General features: G+C 43.0%; 2 protein-coding genes across 4 annotated transcripts in view; both read left to right on the top strand.

Moving 5' to 3' along the window:
* The window catches only part of NAA50 (N-alpha-acetyltransferase 50, NatE catalytic subunit), a 293,674-nt gene that overhangs the window by 178,312 nt on the left and 98,391 nt on the right, over positions 1–16,971 (top strand). The gene's annotated exons all lie outside the window — the stretch shown is intronic.
* Positions 1–16,971, top strand: part of SPICE1 (spindle and centriole associated protein 1) — a 44,670-nt gene that overhangs the window by 4,127 nt on the left and 23,572 nt on the right. Inside the window, 6 exon segments of the mRNA XM_042448368.1 lie at positions 923–1,069; positions 3,662–3,764; positions 7,766–7,887; positions 8,574–8,668; positions 10,967–11,112; positions 11,310–11,444. Coding sequence (XP_042304302.1) covers positions 923–1,069; positions 3,662–3,764; positions 7,766–7,887; positions 8,574–8,668; positions 10,967–11,112; positions 11,310–11,444 — 748 coding nt within the window.

The raw sequence follows: 16,971 nt of genomic DNA, 5'->3' as shown, positions 1-16,971 counted from the left end.
TTTCTCTCACACATCGGAGTTTGGCTGAGGAAAAGAATCAAGAGAAGAGCAAACTCTGATAGGGTAAACTGCAAATATGTGAAGATTGGCATAATATCATTATTATTGTCAGAGGTCATAGCAAAGCACCATGTTATGATGACGGTGATGCAGTTCATGCTGGGAATGTCTCAAAGAATGCCCTAGCTCATTGATGGCGAACCTTTTACAGACCAAGTGCCCAAACTGCAACCCAGACCCCACTTATTTATTGCAAAGTGCCACGTTCCTCTGCCTTTCTAGTAAGAAACTGGCAAACTGCGTGCTAGGGCGACAGCATGTGTGCCCACAGGGAGGGCTCTGAGTGCTATCTCTGGCATGCGTGCCATAGGTTCACCGCCACTGCCCTAGCTTATGTGCCCTTTAAGATCACTGTTGGGCCCTTTCTAGACTCTTTGTATTCTGGGCACATCAAAATAACTCAGTGTTTGTTATTGGGGTGCCCTGCACTTTTATTTAAAGTTACCAGCATGGTGTAGTGGTTTGAGTGTAGCACTATGACTCTGGAAACCAGGTTTCAAATCCTGGCTTGTCTGTGGAAACTCACTGGTTGACCTTGGGCAAATCACACTCTCTGAGTCTCAGAGAATGGCAATGGCAAAAGCCCCTCTGAAGAATCTGCCAAGAAAACTCTGTGATAGGTTCACCTTACGGTCACTATAAGTTGAAAATTACTTGAAGGCACATAACAGCAAACACTTAGTTTTCAGTAATGTTGGAAAGTTTTGGATTAACATTGTATTTATGCTAAATACTAGGCTAGCAATCCTTATGGCTGATTGTAGTGTACAATCTGATGTATGAAACTACACAAGCAGGAACTCATCTGACTGTTTTGTGCTAGATCATCTATTCATTAAAAATATTTCCTCTACTTGTCCAGGCTCTAAGACATGAGATGCACAAGTCAAAGAACAAAGCCCTTGTACACTTGGAACTGCAAGAAAAACTATTAAAGAGCACATCGAAGAAGCTGAGGCCAAGCGCTCCAAAATCTGTAGAGAAAAAGAAGATAGCTTTGATGAGAGAAGTAAGAAATAATTTTGGAGGTTTCCAGTGTCATAATTGACAAGACTGTGATTTATTTATTTTAATTTCATTTATATCTCCCCTTTCTCCCAGCGCTTTCCCCCCAATACAGAATATTTTCCTCTGTGCCTTGATCTCAATGGTTTCAGTTGCTCTAGACTCTGATAGAATGGCATGATCAGTGGTGCTGTTGAGCATGGGTAGGTAAAGTGTGGCCTTCCACATGCTAACTAGAATATAACTCTTAGCATTTCCCCCATTAGCCATGCTGGCTGTGGCAGGTGAGAACTGAATCCCAACAACTTCTGGTTGGATGCACTTTGTGGGCAAAGTGTGGCTCCCACGGCCCCCAATGTGTGTGTCAATTCCTTTCCCCCCAAATATCCTCTAGGGGTGTTGGGGTATTTCACCATGTTTTAGGCTAGTGATGGTGGTCCCTTTTAGGGACCCAGTGCCCAAATTAAAAGGTTTTCCAGCGCCAGGTGTTACCCAGTGCTGGGGGCGGGACTTCTGGGTCAGGGCTTCTGCCGTCTAGGGCAGGACTTCTTTCCCCCACCCTCCCAGGTCTTCAACTGCCTCTCCGGAGACAGCTGTAGGCCTGGGAGGGGCAAAGGGAGAAGAAAAGGAACAGTCACATGCCTTTTCCTCCTCCTTTTAACCCCACACTCTCTCGTTCCTTCAGCTGCTTCCCCAGCCTCCGCATGCCACAAAAAATGGTTTCTCATGCCACCTCTGGCGTGTGTGCCATAGGTTCGCCACCACAGTTTTAGGCCAATCTTAAACCAATTTAGGCCCAAGAGATGCCTTTTTTGAAAAAGGAAGTGCTTTCTGTTCACCTTCTGTTAAAAAATGGTAAAAATGCTTCTTTTGTCCCCTAGAGGGCATTTGAGGGCAAAAATCCTTGCAGGGGGTGTGAAGCCTTCCAATGTTTCCTGGGAGGCTAATGCAGCCCCAAACCTTCCACAGTTGCCCACCTTGCACTAGAGAATGGAAGAAGCTCTGCATAATGATATGTCCAGTACTTCCCCAACTTTTCCTTTTTTGGTAATTTTACTAAGCAAGGCTCTTGAGTGAACTACAGTTTTTTTTTCTATGCCTGAAAACACATACATTTGAGTAGGTACATGTGATGGTTCAGGCTTGTATAAAATCTCACGTAAGTGACCAACCTGCTAAGAGACTCACAATATGTATTTTCATTGTTGTGAAGAAGGAGAGCAAGTGAGGAAGTGCAAACTATTAAAAGAAACTGTTTCCTGCCAGTTAGGCTTGCGGAAGAAGGCTTTAGTGATCCATTCTTCTTCCATCAGCCCAGGAGATTTATGCACAGGTTGCAGGAGAAGATGCTTTCTTCCAGGGGTAGTGGAGTGTGGTGCAGGGGCACCAAATGCCAGATTATGTACTTACCTGTATATATGGTGAACAGATGACATTATTGCTTAGACCAGGGGTGAGTAAAATGTGAGCTGCCTTGTAGCCTCTACAGCACTCTGGGGAGAGGGAGCGGTTAAAAAAATTAAACACAACAACACTTTTTTTGCTCTCAGTGTCCAGGAAGTGGGCTCCCAGCCACTTCTTGCTGTAAAAAAAGTTTTTTTTTCTGGGACTAAAATACCCTCCTCCAAACTCTGGCAAAATTTCTCCTTAGATGGCACTTGGGAGCAAAAATGTGTTTTTTTGTTTTGTTTTGTTTTGTTTTTGTTTTTTGTGGGAAGGATGTGATGGGGGAAATGTGGCCCATTCAGATCTCCTGGAGGGCTAATGCAACCCCTAACAGTTTCCCACCCCAATTTATCATTTCTGCTTCTGGGGGACTCTTTCTATCTGTACAGGCTGAACTCAGTTGCAGAACTCAATAGGAACAAAGTAGTAAAGAGGCATTTTGTTTTGCTTGTAAATACTGTCTGTCTGTCTGTCTGTTTTTAACCACCAGTAATGATGGTAGAAAGAGAAACTGTTTTATAGACAGAGAAATATGAGAGAGAAATGACATGTTGACCTAGGGTTATTTTGACTACCCATTGGTATATGTATGATTATAGGGGATTAATACATTGCGATGCATTGTCTTAGTTCAGTCGCAACAGGGACGTAGCCAGGATTTTAGGAAGGAGGGGTCCAGACTAAGTGCCACCATTATAATGGGGCTTGGGTGCAGCGGCGCAGCAGCACATACCATTCATTTTTCTAATGGAAGGGGGGGTCCGGACCCCAAGATCCCCCCCTTGGCTACGTCCCTGGTCACAAATGATTGTATCTTAGGTTTGTATGCTCACCTTCCTTTCCACCACACACCATAGAAAAAGATGGAAAGCAGCTTACAGTTTTGAAACTAAACATAGCATAACATGATGATAAAATGTGGAGAACTGTTGTTTAATATCATCTGAAAAGGCACAGAAGGTTACTCTTCCTCACTGCATTTGCTCATAACTATTATGACAGGTATCATTTAAAGGATGCTCTTACTGTAAGCGATCATATCAATATCAATATCTGTACATTTATCACAGTGACACATTTTTCTATATCGGACTAAGAACATAGTGCATGAAACACACAATATTTTTCTTTCCTACAATAATCTGTTTAGATTATCTCTAATCAGTACCAACTGCAGGATGTCTTGGAGAGAGCTGATCAAGCCATGGCTGTGGTGAAAGACCTATTTGGAGATGCTCCTCAGTGGCATTTAGGTGAATGTTTGCTAGCTAATAATGGGGATTAGCATTAATATTGTTGGTTTTTGTTCAGGAATTGGAACATGAAGGTTATGTCTGAGAAATGCTAGGTTTGTGTCTTTTAATGTGATGATAATGGGATAAAATATTTAGAGGCAGTTAGAGTGGTCCTAAGACATTACTAGAAATGTACTAGAAATTTCTGGTCAATGTATTCTAATGTACCCATGCTCCTGCACGTACCAGGAAATCATGAACTAGTATACTTACCCACTGAAGAAAAGCTGAACTGTTATGAAAAAGTTACAATGGGAGATATGATGTAAGTTTATAAAATGACACATCGTATAAAGAAAGTAAACAGAAAAGTTTTTCTCATAAATGTACAGCTCAATGTCATCTAAAAACGATTTAAGAGGTATTTAGAACAGACAAAATACAGTATTTCCCAGCGGAGAAGGTTAGATCCTCCTTAGAATCGGGTTGCTCATCCCATGAGCTCCTAGAGGCAAGGACATAATTAAAATAACAAAAGGACCCCCCTGCCCCCTCATAGGAGGGGTGACCCAGGAAGTCCAGTTTTTTTCCTGCCTTGCTCCTGGCAGGACGTGGACTTTCTTTGTTCCTCAGAACGACCTCACCTTTTAAACTTTTTTCCTTTGGGATTCCTTTTTTCCCCTTTTTTTGCCATGAAGAAACCTTCTGCAGCTGAGGGCTCCTGCCACTCACTCCGACTCTGGCGGATGCGCAGCTGGCTTCTCAGCCGGGGTTGGAGGAGCCCAAGGGAGCTTGGCCAGAGGAGGGATCTTCCCTCTCAGCTGCCGAGGCTCTGCGCCCCCGCCTGACCCATCTTGGGATAGGGCCTGGCAAGGCGCCAACAGATGGAGCACTGTGGGCCCCACCGGTCACCATGAGTTTGGGGCCCCTTCTACCCCTCCCCAGGCAAACTCCCATCTCCCACCATAGTGGGCTGCTGCCTTTAGAGCCTTCCTGGCTCTTGAGGTCTCCCACATCTATGGACGTAGGGGGAACCTCCAGGGAGGGGGAGAGGATCCGGAGGGCCCCTGGAGTCCCGTCATCATGCCAGAGGAGGGGGGCCCGGGTGACCACTACTATGCCCTTGCCAGCCCTGGGGACACCTGCAGCCATGCCCTCTCAGTAAGGAGGCCCCTTCGCAGCCACTGCTGCTTAAGCCTCCCCAAGAGCTGCCCCTCACAAGGAGCCTCTGCCCCCCCAGACAGGGTTGGGAGCTCCAGGCCTACGTGGCCTCCAGGGGTCGCCGCTTCTTTGCAGCCCATGTGGCTGCAACCCTGAGCCCAGGCTACTCCGAGGCAGCGCGCCAGTTTGAGCCCTGGGCCGGCACTCACCTAAGAGACCACTTTGAGCCGCTGAAAGAGCCTCCCTCAAGCATCTGTCGTGGAAAGTGCTCTTCTTGACTGCCATCACCTCAGGCCACAGAGTATCCGAGCTCTGTGCCCTATCAGCTCAAGATGACCTCTGCATCTTCAGACTTGACTCCATCCTCTTATGCACGGACCCCACCTTCATACCCAAGGTCAATTCGTTGTTCCACACATCTCAAGACGTCATCTTGCCATCCTTTATCCTTGCCCGGCGACTGAGCTAGAGAGGAACTGGCATACCTTTGATGTCCGCAGATCAATCAAGATATAACTCAAGAGGACAAGACCATTCCGATCCTCGGAGGCCTTCTTTGTCTCTTACAGATTAGCGAGGAAAGGAAGAAAGGTGTCTCCTTCGACACTGGCTAGATGGATCAGAGAGTGCACTGCGGCTTGCTACAGTCTCTGGACCTTCTGCCTCCTGAAGGAGTAGTCGCTCACTCTACCAGGAGCTCAGCCACCTCAGCAGCCTGGGCTATTAGAGCCCCCCTGGCTGAGATCTGCAGGGCCACTACTTGGAAGACACCCGTTACCTTCATCAGGCACTACAAGCTTGACCTCTACCAGTCAGCTGAAGCTGCATTTGGCAGGAGGGTGCCCCAGCGCGTCCTTCCGCCGTCTCCCCTTCACAGCACACCTCCCCTGAATAAGGGAGGGCTTTGGTAAGTCCCAATTCTCAGGAGGATCTCACCTTCTCTCCCGGGAAAAGGAACGTTGGTTCTTACCTGCTATACGTCCATTTTCAGCGAAGAAGGTTCGATCCTCCTTCCCACCCGAGGTCATGCTGGGAGTTGCGCGCTGCCTCTTTCGCCAATACTCCAGCTAAAAGAGCTCACTGCTCAGGTGATCACAGGAGTGATGGGCTCTTATTAACAATTGTTTGGCCTCTGGCCTCAGCCTGCTATTTTCTTAGACTGAATAACAACTGGACTTCCTGGGTCGGCCCCCCCCCAGGAGAAGGCAGGGGGGTCCTTTTGTTATTTTAATTATGTCCCTGCTTCTAGGAGCTCATGGGAGGAGCAACCCTATTCTAAGGAGGATCGAACCTTCTCCGCTGGAAATGGACGTATAACAGGTAAGAACCAACGTTCCTTTACCTAACATATAGTATGCTCTATAAAATTTGCTGCCACAAGCTTAACTGGTTTTCAAAGGATGTCAGGAGTCACATTAATTATATTAATTATTAATAATTATTAATAATTATTAATTAATTATTGAGATTTTTTTTCCATTTAACAACATACAGAAATACAAGTAATTTCAGTTTTACTTTCAAAATAAATTATTATTATTATTATTATTATTATTATTATTATTAATCCTCTCACCCTTCTCTCCCCATGGATTGAACCAAGGAACAACAACAAATCAACAATTAACAACATCAACACATTAATTAAAACATGCAACACTTTAAAAGAACAAATAAAAAATACACACTTTAAAACAGTCTACATTTAAAATTCAGCACCTTAATTTACAATTTAAAATTATTGGCAGCTCGTTCCACATTCTCGGGGCAGCTGAAGAAAAAGTAATCTGTCTGAGAGTTGCCAACCTAGTCCTGGCTGACTGGAGTAAAATGTCCGCCAGAGGACCTGACCATATGGGTGGATTATATGGGAGGAGACGATCCTGTAGGTAACCTGGATCCAAACTGTGTAGGGTTTTAAAGGTAATAACCAACACTTTGTATCTTGCCTGGAAACTAATTGGCAGCAAATTAATTATCCAGACCTGTAAATATACACAAAATACACACAAACACACACACACACACAAATCAAAATTTATATACATTGTAAAGATTATCAAAAGAGGAAAATAATCTATTTAAAATTTACCAAATATTATATATAAAAAGATTTAAAAAAGGAAAAGAGGGGAAAGGGAAAAGAGATTAAAAACTAGGAAGTCCAAATTTTACATCTTCTCACACACACACACACACACACACGAGGAGCAAGGATAAATTCATAGTGTCTGTCAGTGTCTAGCATGGTGATCATATTTAACGTGCTGTTTCAAAGTCATTAAGCTGTTGTTGATTTTGTATCCTGCTTATTGGCTTCCCAGAAATAGGATTCTAGACAACTTGCTGCTCAGCAGTGGAATAGATTGCCTTAATGGAGTCTCCTTTGGAAATCATTAACAGGATTGGTGGCCATTGTTAGGGAGTGCTTGAGTTGTGTATTCAGTGCATGTCACTAAGTTGGACAAGATGACCTTTGCAGCCCCTTCCAGCTCTGATTCTGTGAAGATTCTTATATTTTTAATATTTATCTATTATTTACTTCTCTCATTGTCTCTCAATCTGTCTGACATGTTTTTCTTCCTCTCCCACCTACACCCCAGTTCCTTCTTGTCAAGGACTGTGAGGTGTGAGGAAGCCACTAACTTAATGGTTAGTCTTTGAGATGCCACAATGTTTCTTCTTTTGATGAAAAAGACTATTCCTTTTTGCTGGATATCAGGCAAAAAGGCAGCAAAGAGCTGTTTGGGCATTCTGATACTGTAGAAAAGAAAAACATCTAATACTGTTTCTGTCGTTTAGAAGGCTTCAGTGGTTCTTTATTTTGCTTATTTTGCTCTTCCTTAACTGTATCCTAGGTTTTCCCAATGTGACAGTAGCTCCTGATTATGATGTGGAATCCTCTCAGGGTCCCATTGTACAAAAGACTGATCCTCCTACACAGCTCTCCATTCTTAATGAGTCTGTCATGGATCCTCAGGTAATGTATTTTCTTTGTGAACTGTGTTACTAAACAAAAATAGACCAAAAGATGCACCTCTCTGAAATTGAGTTAAGACTGTATTCTTTGATGGTGCTATGGCATATCAGTCATACTAGTGAAGCGTGACCGTGAAATAGCAGTGCATGTGCTAGTTGAGAGAGGATATGTGCAGACAAAATGTCCAAGATAAACATATTTTATCATTCTGGCTTGTTTGTTCATAGATTGAGACTTTCGTCTAAATACAGATGTGTAGAATTGCTTTGTAAATACAAAGCTGATAGCAGAAGAAAAACACTTTTTAAGTGCTCATTTCACTGCCGTTACATATGTAATTCTAGTTATGATAGGTGCATATAATGCTTATGTAAGGCTGATCATCTCCTTTGCTTTCAGAAGAAGTTTGAGCAGGTTAGATGTTTTAAAAAGCTCTGGAACTGTTGTGATCCTTCTCTTTCCACCACTGAGCAATTGGGAGTTGTCTTCCTGCCCCCTATTGCTGTGTAATCAGAAGGGCCAGAAGTACAAAATGGTGCTTCCCTTAACTATGCTTGGAGTGCATGTGCTCCCTGGTTTATCAGTCCAGGGCATTTTTCAACCTCAATAAGAGGTTTGTGCAAAGTTATTTTGGTTGAAATTGGTTCCATACATCGAGATGTTATGTCTTTCTCTCTCTCTGGAAGGCTCTTAATGAAGCAGAAGAATGCTCTTTTGTGTGCAAGACAAATGGTGTGGATGATGTGTATCCGAACACCAGATCAAGCACTTACACAAACAGGTTAGTCTGTATCTTTGTCTGTCTCCATGTCTTGTATACCTTAGTTAAGTGTATATTGTCAAAGTTAACACTTAATTTGTTAATCAGCTGTTCAACTTTTCTACTACCTGTTACATATCAGTGGGTGAAAGGCAGCCCCCTAAGGTGATTTTTGTGCCCCCCCCATGTCCCTCTAGAGAGTTTAAATATATATTTGTCTCAAATGCCTTCTAGGGGGTACGGATGGTGTTTTTGTCATCTTTCTCGCCCCTCCTAGCTGTTTTAGGCCCAGGAGAAGCCTTTTTAAAAAGTGAACAGGAAATGACGCCTGCCAAACTGGCCCAGAGTGGCCTAAAAATATGGTGAAAATGCCCCATGTCCATTCAAGAGGACATCTGTAGGCATTTGGAGGCTGTTTGGGGGGGGGGGTGCAGTGAAAAGATGTGGCCCTCCAGGGTCTCCTGTGGGGCTAATGAGGCCCATAGCCTTCCGCAGTTACCCAACCCCGAGTCCTAGGAACGTTTTCTCTTATATCTGCTGTTCTGTTAACAGATCCACAGACTCTGTTCCCATGGAAGCTTAGGTTCCTCAGTTAATGAAACCAAGACAGTGTTGCAGCTCTGGCATTGCCTCCCTGATAGGTGGCTTACTAGGCTTCAAAATGTGCATCTCCATATTTTAGACATGGTGTTTTTTAATGTTGCATTTTATCAGGTCCTTGGTTAAGAAAATGTTTGAGAATTATCAGAGTGCTGTCTTTTACTTCCACTCCCACCCACCCACCTACAAAGATTGGATGAATTTTAAATAGTGGTTTTTTTCCTCTTGTAAGTTGTTTTGTTATAAACAGAACAATTAAATTTTCAAAATACATTCATTGAAATAAATGTTGTTGTTGTTTGTTAATGGTTGTTGAGTTGATCTCAACTCTTGACTACTGGTGAATGAGATAGCTCCAAAACTTCCTGTACTTAAGATAAACTTAAGATAGACATGGCCAAATGGAGCAGGGGTATTGCTTTCAATAGAGTTTAGTCTGAGTCTGGCTCAAATGGATTTTTTTAAGGTCAGTGAAATTTAAAAAAATATTATTGTCATATCATTGAATTGTGAACAACTTAAATCAATAAAGAAAAATTAAAACAAAATTAAATCTGCATGTATTTTACTGGTTAGAGGAAATTTGAGATGTGTATTACATTGGACAGGTTATTTTTTTAGTCTAGAGATTATTGAACACAATCTCTCCAATGAGGCGGATTGATCTTCTTCTTGCTATCGTTAATGCATTAAAAAAGGGATACCGACGCTGAAAGAATGCTTCAAAGCTCTCTTTAATGCTCTAGTATAAGTGATACCAGAATTTTTTTCCATTAAGATCATATTCCAAATTTTACTTCACCATACAACAATACTAAGATTGCTTTGGGAGTTCTGTCCTCTCGCTATTGAGGAGCAAGCAACAAAGAGTAGAAGTGAAATTATTTCTTTATATTTTAAAGATTTGTTTCCTTGGTAAAAAATGGAAAGAAGAAATAATTTTGAGCAGAACTTAATTTTTGGCCCATAGTATTTGAAATCTTCTCTATGACTTGTGCCCAGAAGTAGACTCATAGCGTTCGAAGGGGCCCTATGGGCCATTAGGTCCAACCTTCTCCTCAGTGATTCTCAAAGTGAACAGTACGATCCCCCCACAGGATGGTGGAAAGATCTGGGGGCGGTGAGAGGGGACAGCAGGAGGGCGGTGAGGGACAAGGGGAATCAGCAGCCTTTAGGACTGTAGTGGGGATGAGGGTTGCATAAAACTTCTTTTCAGGGTTTCTTAAAACCATAATGCAGATTTGCTGATCATTTAGTGTGGTGGTGTCCCCAGCTCTTTGCCTGCCCACACGAGCTCACTCCCTTAGCTGCATCTTTCACTGGTGGTGGCAGTGACAGTTGGGAAAGTATTGTGAGGCTTGGGTGCAGGCCATTGCTTCTCTGCTTCAGAATGGCACCATTTGGGACAGACTGACTGACTAGAGCAAGGGGTCAGAGCATGTGGCAGTGCGGGAGAAGTGGTGGCAAAAAGCTTTCAAATTTGGGACCCTGCTTAAGCTTTGTGAGCTTTGCTGGGACTTTGATGGCAAGTTGAAGCTACTCTGCTGCTTCTGCTTTCTTTCATCAGACAGGCTGAGAGAAGAGGTAACAGAAGAAGCAATCTTTGTGCATGTGTGTCCCTCCTAATTTCTTGGTAATCTTAGTTTGTGCCAGTAAGAAAGCTAGATTAAAGAGTACTTGAAGAGAGATACTTAACTTGCTGTGCCTCTTTGCCCTTAGAGTGCTTCACCTTCCAAAAGAAGAAGACTGCGTAGTCAATTGCCAAGAAGAGGCTTCTAAGCAACAAGTATCTACAGTCTCAACATCAGAGGAAGCAGATGTACTTTTGACTCCAGCAGCAAGTTTTCAGTCACAGGGACAGTCAGGTTCTCTTATTCTCTTTGAAAAAAGTCAAAGAAATCAGTATGTAGTATGACTTGCTCTAACAGAAATGATGCTTTGGTGTGTCACTGCTAGACTGAACAAAGCACATAGCTTTTAAAAACTGTATAAACATTAAGTATGATTGGAGTATTTCATCCTTGTTAAAATATATTGTATCTAACCTTTTCCTCTTATTTAGCCCTGAATGCTACTAATGTAGTCAAGAGAGCCCACTCAAGATTTCCAAATGAAGAGCACACTCCAGATACCATATATGCTGTACATGAAGTACTGAATGGCAAAGGACGGAAGCAAAAGCATACATCAACAAAAGGTATGATGCGAGGGGCAGCAGTAGCATCATGGCTAAAGTACAACTTATTTTTAAATACTTGTCTGTTGTGGTTGCTATTTGCCCTCAAGTTGGCCCTGATCATGACACCCCTGTAGATGAGACATCTTCAAGATCTCCTATCTTCCACTGTTCTGTTCATGGTCTGTAGATTCAGGCCCAAGACCTCCCTGATTGAGGTTAACCATCTGGTATATGTTCTTTCTCTCTTTCTACTGCCTCCTACCTTTCCTAGAATTATTGTCTTTTCTAATGAGTCATGCCTACTCTTGATGTGGCCAAACTATGACAGCCTTGGCTTCCAGGGACAGTAAAGGACCCATTTGTTAGTCTTTTTGACCATCCATGGTATCCTCAATATTTTTCTCCAGCATCACATCTCGAATGTGTTGATTTTCTGTCCAGCTTTTGCATCTGTATATGGTGATGTTGAATACCGTGAACTGGGCAATTCTAACTTTAGTGCTCAGTTTTGTAGTATCTTACACTTTAGTTCTTTCATAGCTGCCCTTCCCATCTGAAATATAATTTTTAAAATGGAATAGAATAGGCTGAGAATAGATATTCTAACCAGGAATAAACTCTTCCAGAACATGACCACACAGCCTGACCCCCCCCCCCCCGAAATAGAAATCTTAAGACTTGTCACCTTAGACTCTTTTAAATCTTACACATCTGTCTCGAAAGAGTTGTGTTTATAGATGGAGTTTCCCTCTGAAGCTTCTTATCACCTACAATGGCAGCACAGTCTCAGTACCAGCTGCAAATGAAGCTGAAAAGAATGCTGCTGCTCAGTGCCAGGTTGATGAATGGAAAAACATCCATGATCCAGGACTCTCCTTGAACAAGCATGCAGAGCTGGCTTGTATAGCTGGTGTCTCCAAGCTTTGTCCACTTTGGTTCTCTGTGCAGCTGCAGACAAAGCCTGGGGCATAGGAAGGGTTCAGTGGTCTATCGGGATTCCATCTCCCTTACCAGGTGAGCTATCCCATAATATGCTGGGATGTGTGTTTTTAAAGGTGGGTGGCCAGGACTGAACAGTGATTCTGTTGGTGTACTGCCCACCCTGCTGCTCAAAAGTTTCACTTCCTGAGCTAGCTGTGTTGATCTCGGGGTTATTGTTTTTAAAAGCAAGCCCCTCTGCTAATTGTATTGGAAGACTTCAACATCCATGTGGAGACTGCTCTGGCAGGAGCAATTCAGGATTTCATGAGTCCCATAATAACCATGACACTTTCCCAGGTAATATCTGGGGCTACCCATTTTGCAGGTCACACTCTGGACCTGATTTTCTGCTCTGGGCAGGATGACAGTGATCTGTGTGTGGAGGAACTTTCTGTAGTTCTGTTGCCATGGACTGATTACTAACTTGCAGTATTTAGACTCACTGGGACTCAGAGGCTCTGCAGGGGTGGGGCCCCAATTAAGATGATTTGCCCCAAGAGACTTAGGGATCCAGTTGGATTGATGGCCCTTGGAAGTGTCCTGTTGCCTTTGCTGGTGATCCTGTTGAAGCCCTGGCTGATCTCTGGAATAGTGAAATGGCCAGGGTAGTGGACACGATTACCGCCCCACAAAGTGGAGCCAAGTGAGCCCCCTGGTTTACTAGGGAGCTGACAGTGATGAAATGGATGGAACGGAACTAGAGTGATGAGGATGGAAGACTTGGAGTGAGTCTGACTGAACATGGTGCTATGCCATGGCTATGGTGGCAACAAATAAACTGTACTTCTCTGCCACCATTGCATCTTCATAATGCCCACAAGACGAAAATAGACCATTGTGCTGTGAAGAATTTGCAAGACACTTTGCAGCCAAAATCTCTCAGATCCACTCTGACCTGGATGCTGTAGCTGAGACAGGTCCATTGGAAGTAATCTTGGCACCTGTATTATTGGATCTATTTCAATTTGTGCAGCCTGGGAAACAGGACAGGATCCTAGGAGAAGTGAGAGCCACCACATGCATACTGGACCCTTTCCCATTCTGGCTTCTGAAAGCAGCTAGAGGGGGATTGGCCCTTTCGCTGGATAAAGGGAGTGGTGAATGCCTCATTGCAGCAAGGGCAGATTCCACCCTGCATGAAGGAGGCTGTGGTGAGACCATTACTGAAAAGGGCCTCCTTGGATCCCACCATTCTGAATAATTATCAGCCAGTCTCTAATATTCCATTCTTGGGCAAGGTTCTGGATGAAACAGATATCTAGACCCTGCTGGATCTCTTGGCAGATTTCAATTCTATCAATCATGGTATCCTCCTGGGATGCCTCTCTGAGATGGGAGTTAGGGGTGCTGTTATGTAGTAGTTTCGGTCTTTCTTGGAGTAAACTCAGATGGTGGTGCTGAGAAACTCTTGTTTAACTCCATGGTTGTTGGTCTGTGGAGTCCCATAGGGTTCTGTTTTGTGTCCCATGTTATTTAATGTCTACATGAAACAATTGAGAAAGGTCGTTTTTAGAGTTTTGGGGTTCAGTGTCATCAGTATGCTGATGACACCCAACTCTTATCTCTTCTTTCCACCCACTTCTAAGAAAGCTGTCTCTGTACTGGACCAACGTCTGTTATCAGTAATGGACTGGATGATGGCAAACAAATTGAAACTTAATCCAGACAAGACAGAGGTGCTCCTGGTTAGTTGTAAGATAGATCAGGGAATTGGGACTTTGCCTGTGCTGAATGAGGTTACACTTCCCCTGAAATCTCAGGCTCGCAGCTTGTCTGTTCTTTTAGACTCAGATCTGAGCCTGGATGCACAGGTTTCCATATGTGGCCAGGAGCACATATTCACAGTTAAAACTAGTGCACCAGCTGCACCCATTTTTTGAGAGATCAGACCAGTCTACACATGCCTTGATTACATGCTTTGGAAACTTCAGCAGGTTCAAAACATGGTATCCTGAATGCTGACTGAGACCATTTATAGGCAGCATAGAATTCTCTTGTTTAAATATCTTCACTGGCTACTGGTTTGTTACCAGCCATAATTGAAAGTGCTGTTAATGACCAATAAAGCCCTGCACATCATTGGTCCAGAGTATTTGAAAGACCCCCCACACGACCCTGTAGGAATGTTAAAATCTTTAGTGGAAGGCTTTCTCTTGGACATGCCTCCATCACAGACTCTCCAGGTGAGAATGCAAGAAAGGGTCTTCTCAGTGGCTGCTCCCAACCTCTGGAATTCCCTTCTGGAGGAGGCTAGGCTGGCTCCCTCTCTGCTTTCTTTTCACCAGCATGTTAAGACATTTTTATTTAAACACGTTTTTAATGGTTAAGCAGGGAAACTCCTTATTTAGATCTATATTTTATCTGTTTTTAACCTTTGTATGATTTTAAAATGATTTTACAGTGTTTAATGTGGGGGTTTTTATGGTAAAGTCTGATTAATTGATTTACTTCATTTAAATGCTGCCTTTCTCCCAAGGTTTTTATTGTAAATATTTTTAATTTATTATCTCTGGAAGCTGCCTTGGGTCCCACCCTGGGAGAGAGGTGGCATATAAATGAATAAATAAATAAATAAATCTGACTTTACCACAAGAGGGCTTCCCTCTCATGAAGTCTGATCTGCCATTACTGTTTCTTGCAGAAGGAACCATCAGTAAAATCCTTCAGTAAGGAAAGAACAACTAAATCAAGAAAAGAACAAAATTACTCATTCCTGAGTGTGATTAAGGCCTGTTACAGACTGCCAAAATAAAGCTGCTTCGGGTCTCTTTGGAGGTATGCTGTTTAAATAATGCATGGGTCCTAAGAGTCCGGAGTTTGCGCCAAAGCCACACTCCATTCCTAAGCACTGGAGTGCAGCTTTGGTGCAGCTTCCGGATTCTTAGGATGCATGCATCATTTAAATAGCATGCCTCCAAAGAGACCCTAAGCAACTTTATTTTGGCAGTCTGTAACAGGCCAATGTTTGTTTTAACATCATATGTAAAGACTATTCTCTCTTTGAGATTACACTCGTCCCCCGGGTTACGAAATTAATTCGTTCCGGCGCCATTTTCGTAACCCGGAAGTCTTTCGTTAGCCGAATCCCCATAGGCGCTAATGGGGAAAAGCCGCGGCTCCGCCGCGGCTCCATTTAAAATAGCGCCGGCTTTTTTTCGCAACCCGGGGAAACCTTCGTAACCCGGAAATAATTAATTAAATGTTTTTTTTTCGTAACCCGAAAAATTCGTAACGCGGCGCGTTCGTATCCCGGGGTACCAGTGTACTTTTTTATTACCAAGATTGACAGCAGTTTATTTTGCAGCCTGATATAATGATGTTTTGCTACGTTCTCCAGTTGTTAATAACTTCTCCAAAAAATGAAATAGGATGCTTTGCATAAACTATTCCATCTAAACATGACATTGCTCAAGCGGGGGAAGACACTTTCATCATTATATGCAGTTCTGAATGCCTTTCCTCCCATGTTTGTTTTTCATAGGCTTCTCTGTCCCTGTAGGGCAGTGGCCTTTTTGCAGTGGGCACCTGGACATTGATTGTGGGGATCGATACATTGAATATGTTCTTGTTGTTTCTACCCAGACAGAGTGTTCAGAGTGTTTAGTACTTGTAACTTTACTACTCAGTCAAAACTTAATGAATGTCATCAAAATTACTTCTTGACCCAGTTTTGGAATGCCATTTAGGAGAAGAAAAGTACACAGAAAGATCTTGCTCTTCCACAAAACAACATTACAGAAAGAATTCTGCATTATTACTTACACACATCAGAATAGATAAATGTTTCCATCCCTCAGGCTCCATTAAGTCAAGAGGAATTTTGGTACATTTCCTCAGTGATTGCCTTTTAAGACTATAGATGGACTACAAGTTCCAAACAGACATTATCTCTTTGTGAAAGGAAGAATTTTTCAATGGATCCTGACTTTGGTGCCAGTGTATGGAATGTGAACCAGACTCTATCCCTACATAAAATATTGGTCAGATTAGAAGCTTTTAAAGATGAAATCTTGATCACAGGGCATGATTTGAATGTAACAACAACCCCTGGAGACTGAAGTATGTGATGTATATCTTCAGTTAACAGTAGAAGCCTAGTTTTTCCAGAATTCAGGCAGTCTCATCATGTGAAAGAGGTTATCTATATTACTCATCTGGAAATGACAGATACACAAGTATAGACTTCCTCCTTTTACCACAAAGAGGATCTTGATTGGCTGCAAGATGCTTTGATCGGGCAGTTAGGGACATCAGATCATGCTAAAAAGCTTTTATACTCCAAAACCGTTATTTTACCACTGAATTGTTAACCAGAAGGGAGCTGCATGTCTGGCTGCACATAGCTTCTCCTTTCCATCGTATGGAAATATCCAGGAGGACATGCTCACTCCACCTAAGGATCCTGCCACTTCCACCCCTTAACCAAGTCATCACTCTTAGTTGGGATCAAATCTAAAATAACTGATCTCCTGATGGCCTCTTCCACCTTCTGGGCAATGAAATTGTCTGCAAAGCAAGTGAGGAGTTTGTTGGACCTTATAATCTCTGTTTGGCATGGATGAGC

This window comes from Sceloporus undulatus, chromosome 2, assembly GCF_019175285.1.
Source record: "Sceloporus undulatus isolate JIND9_A2432 ecotype Alabama chromosome 2, SceUnd_v1.1, whole genome shotgun sequence".
Taxonomy (NCBI): Eukaryota; Metazoa; Chordata; class Lepidosauria; order Squamata; family Phrynosomatidae; genus Sceloporus; species Sceloporus undulatus.
This window is presented reverse-complemented; position numbering and strand designations above follow the sequence as displayed.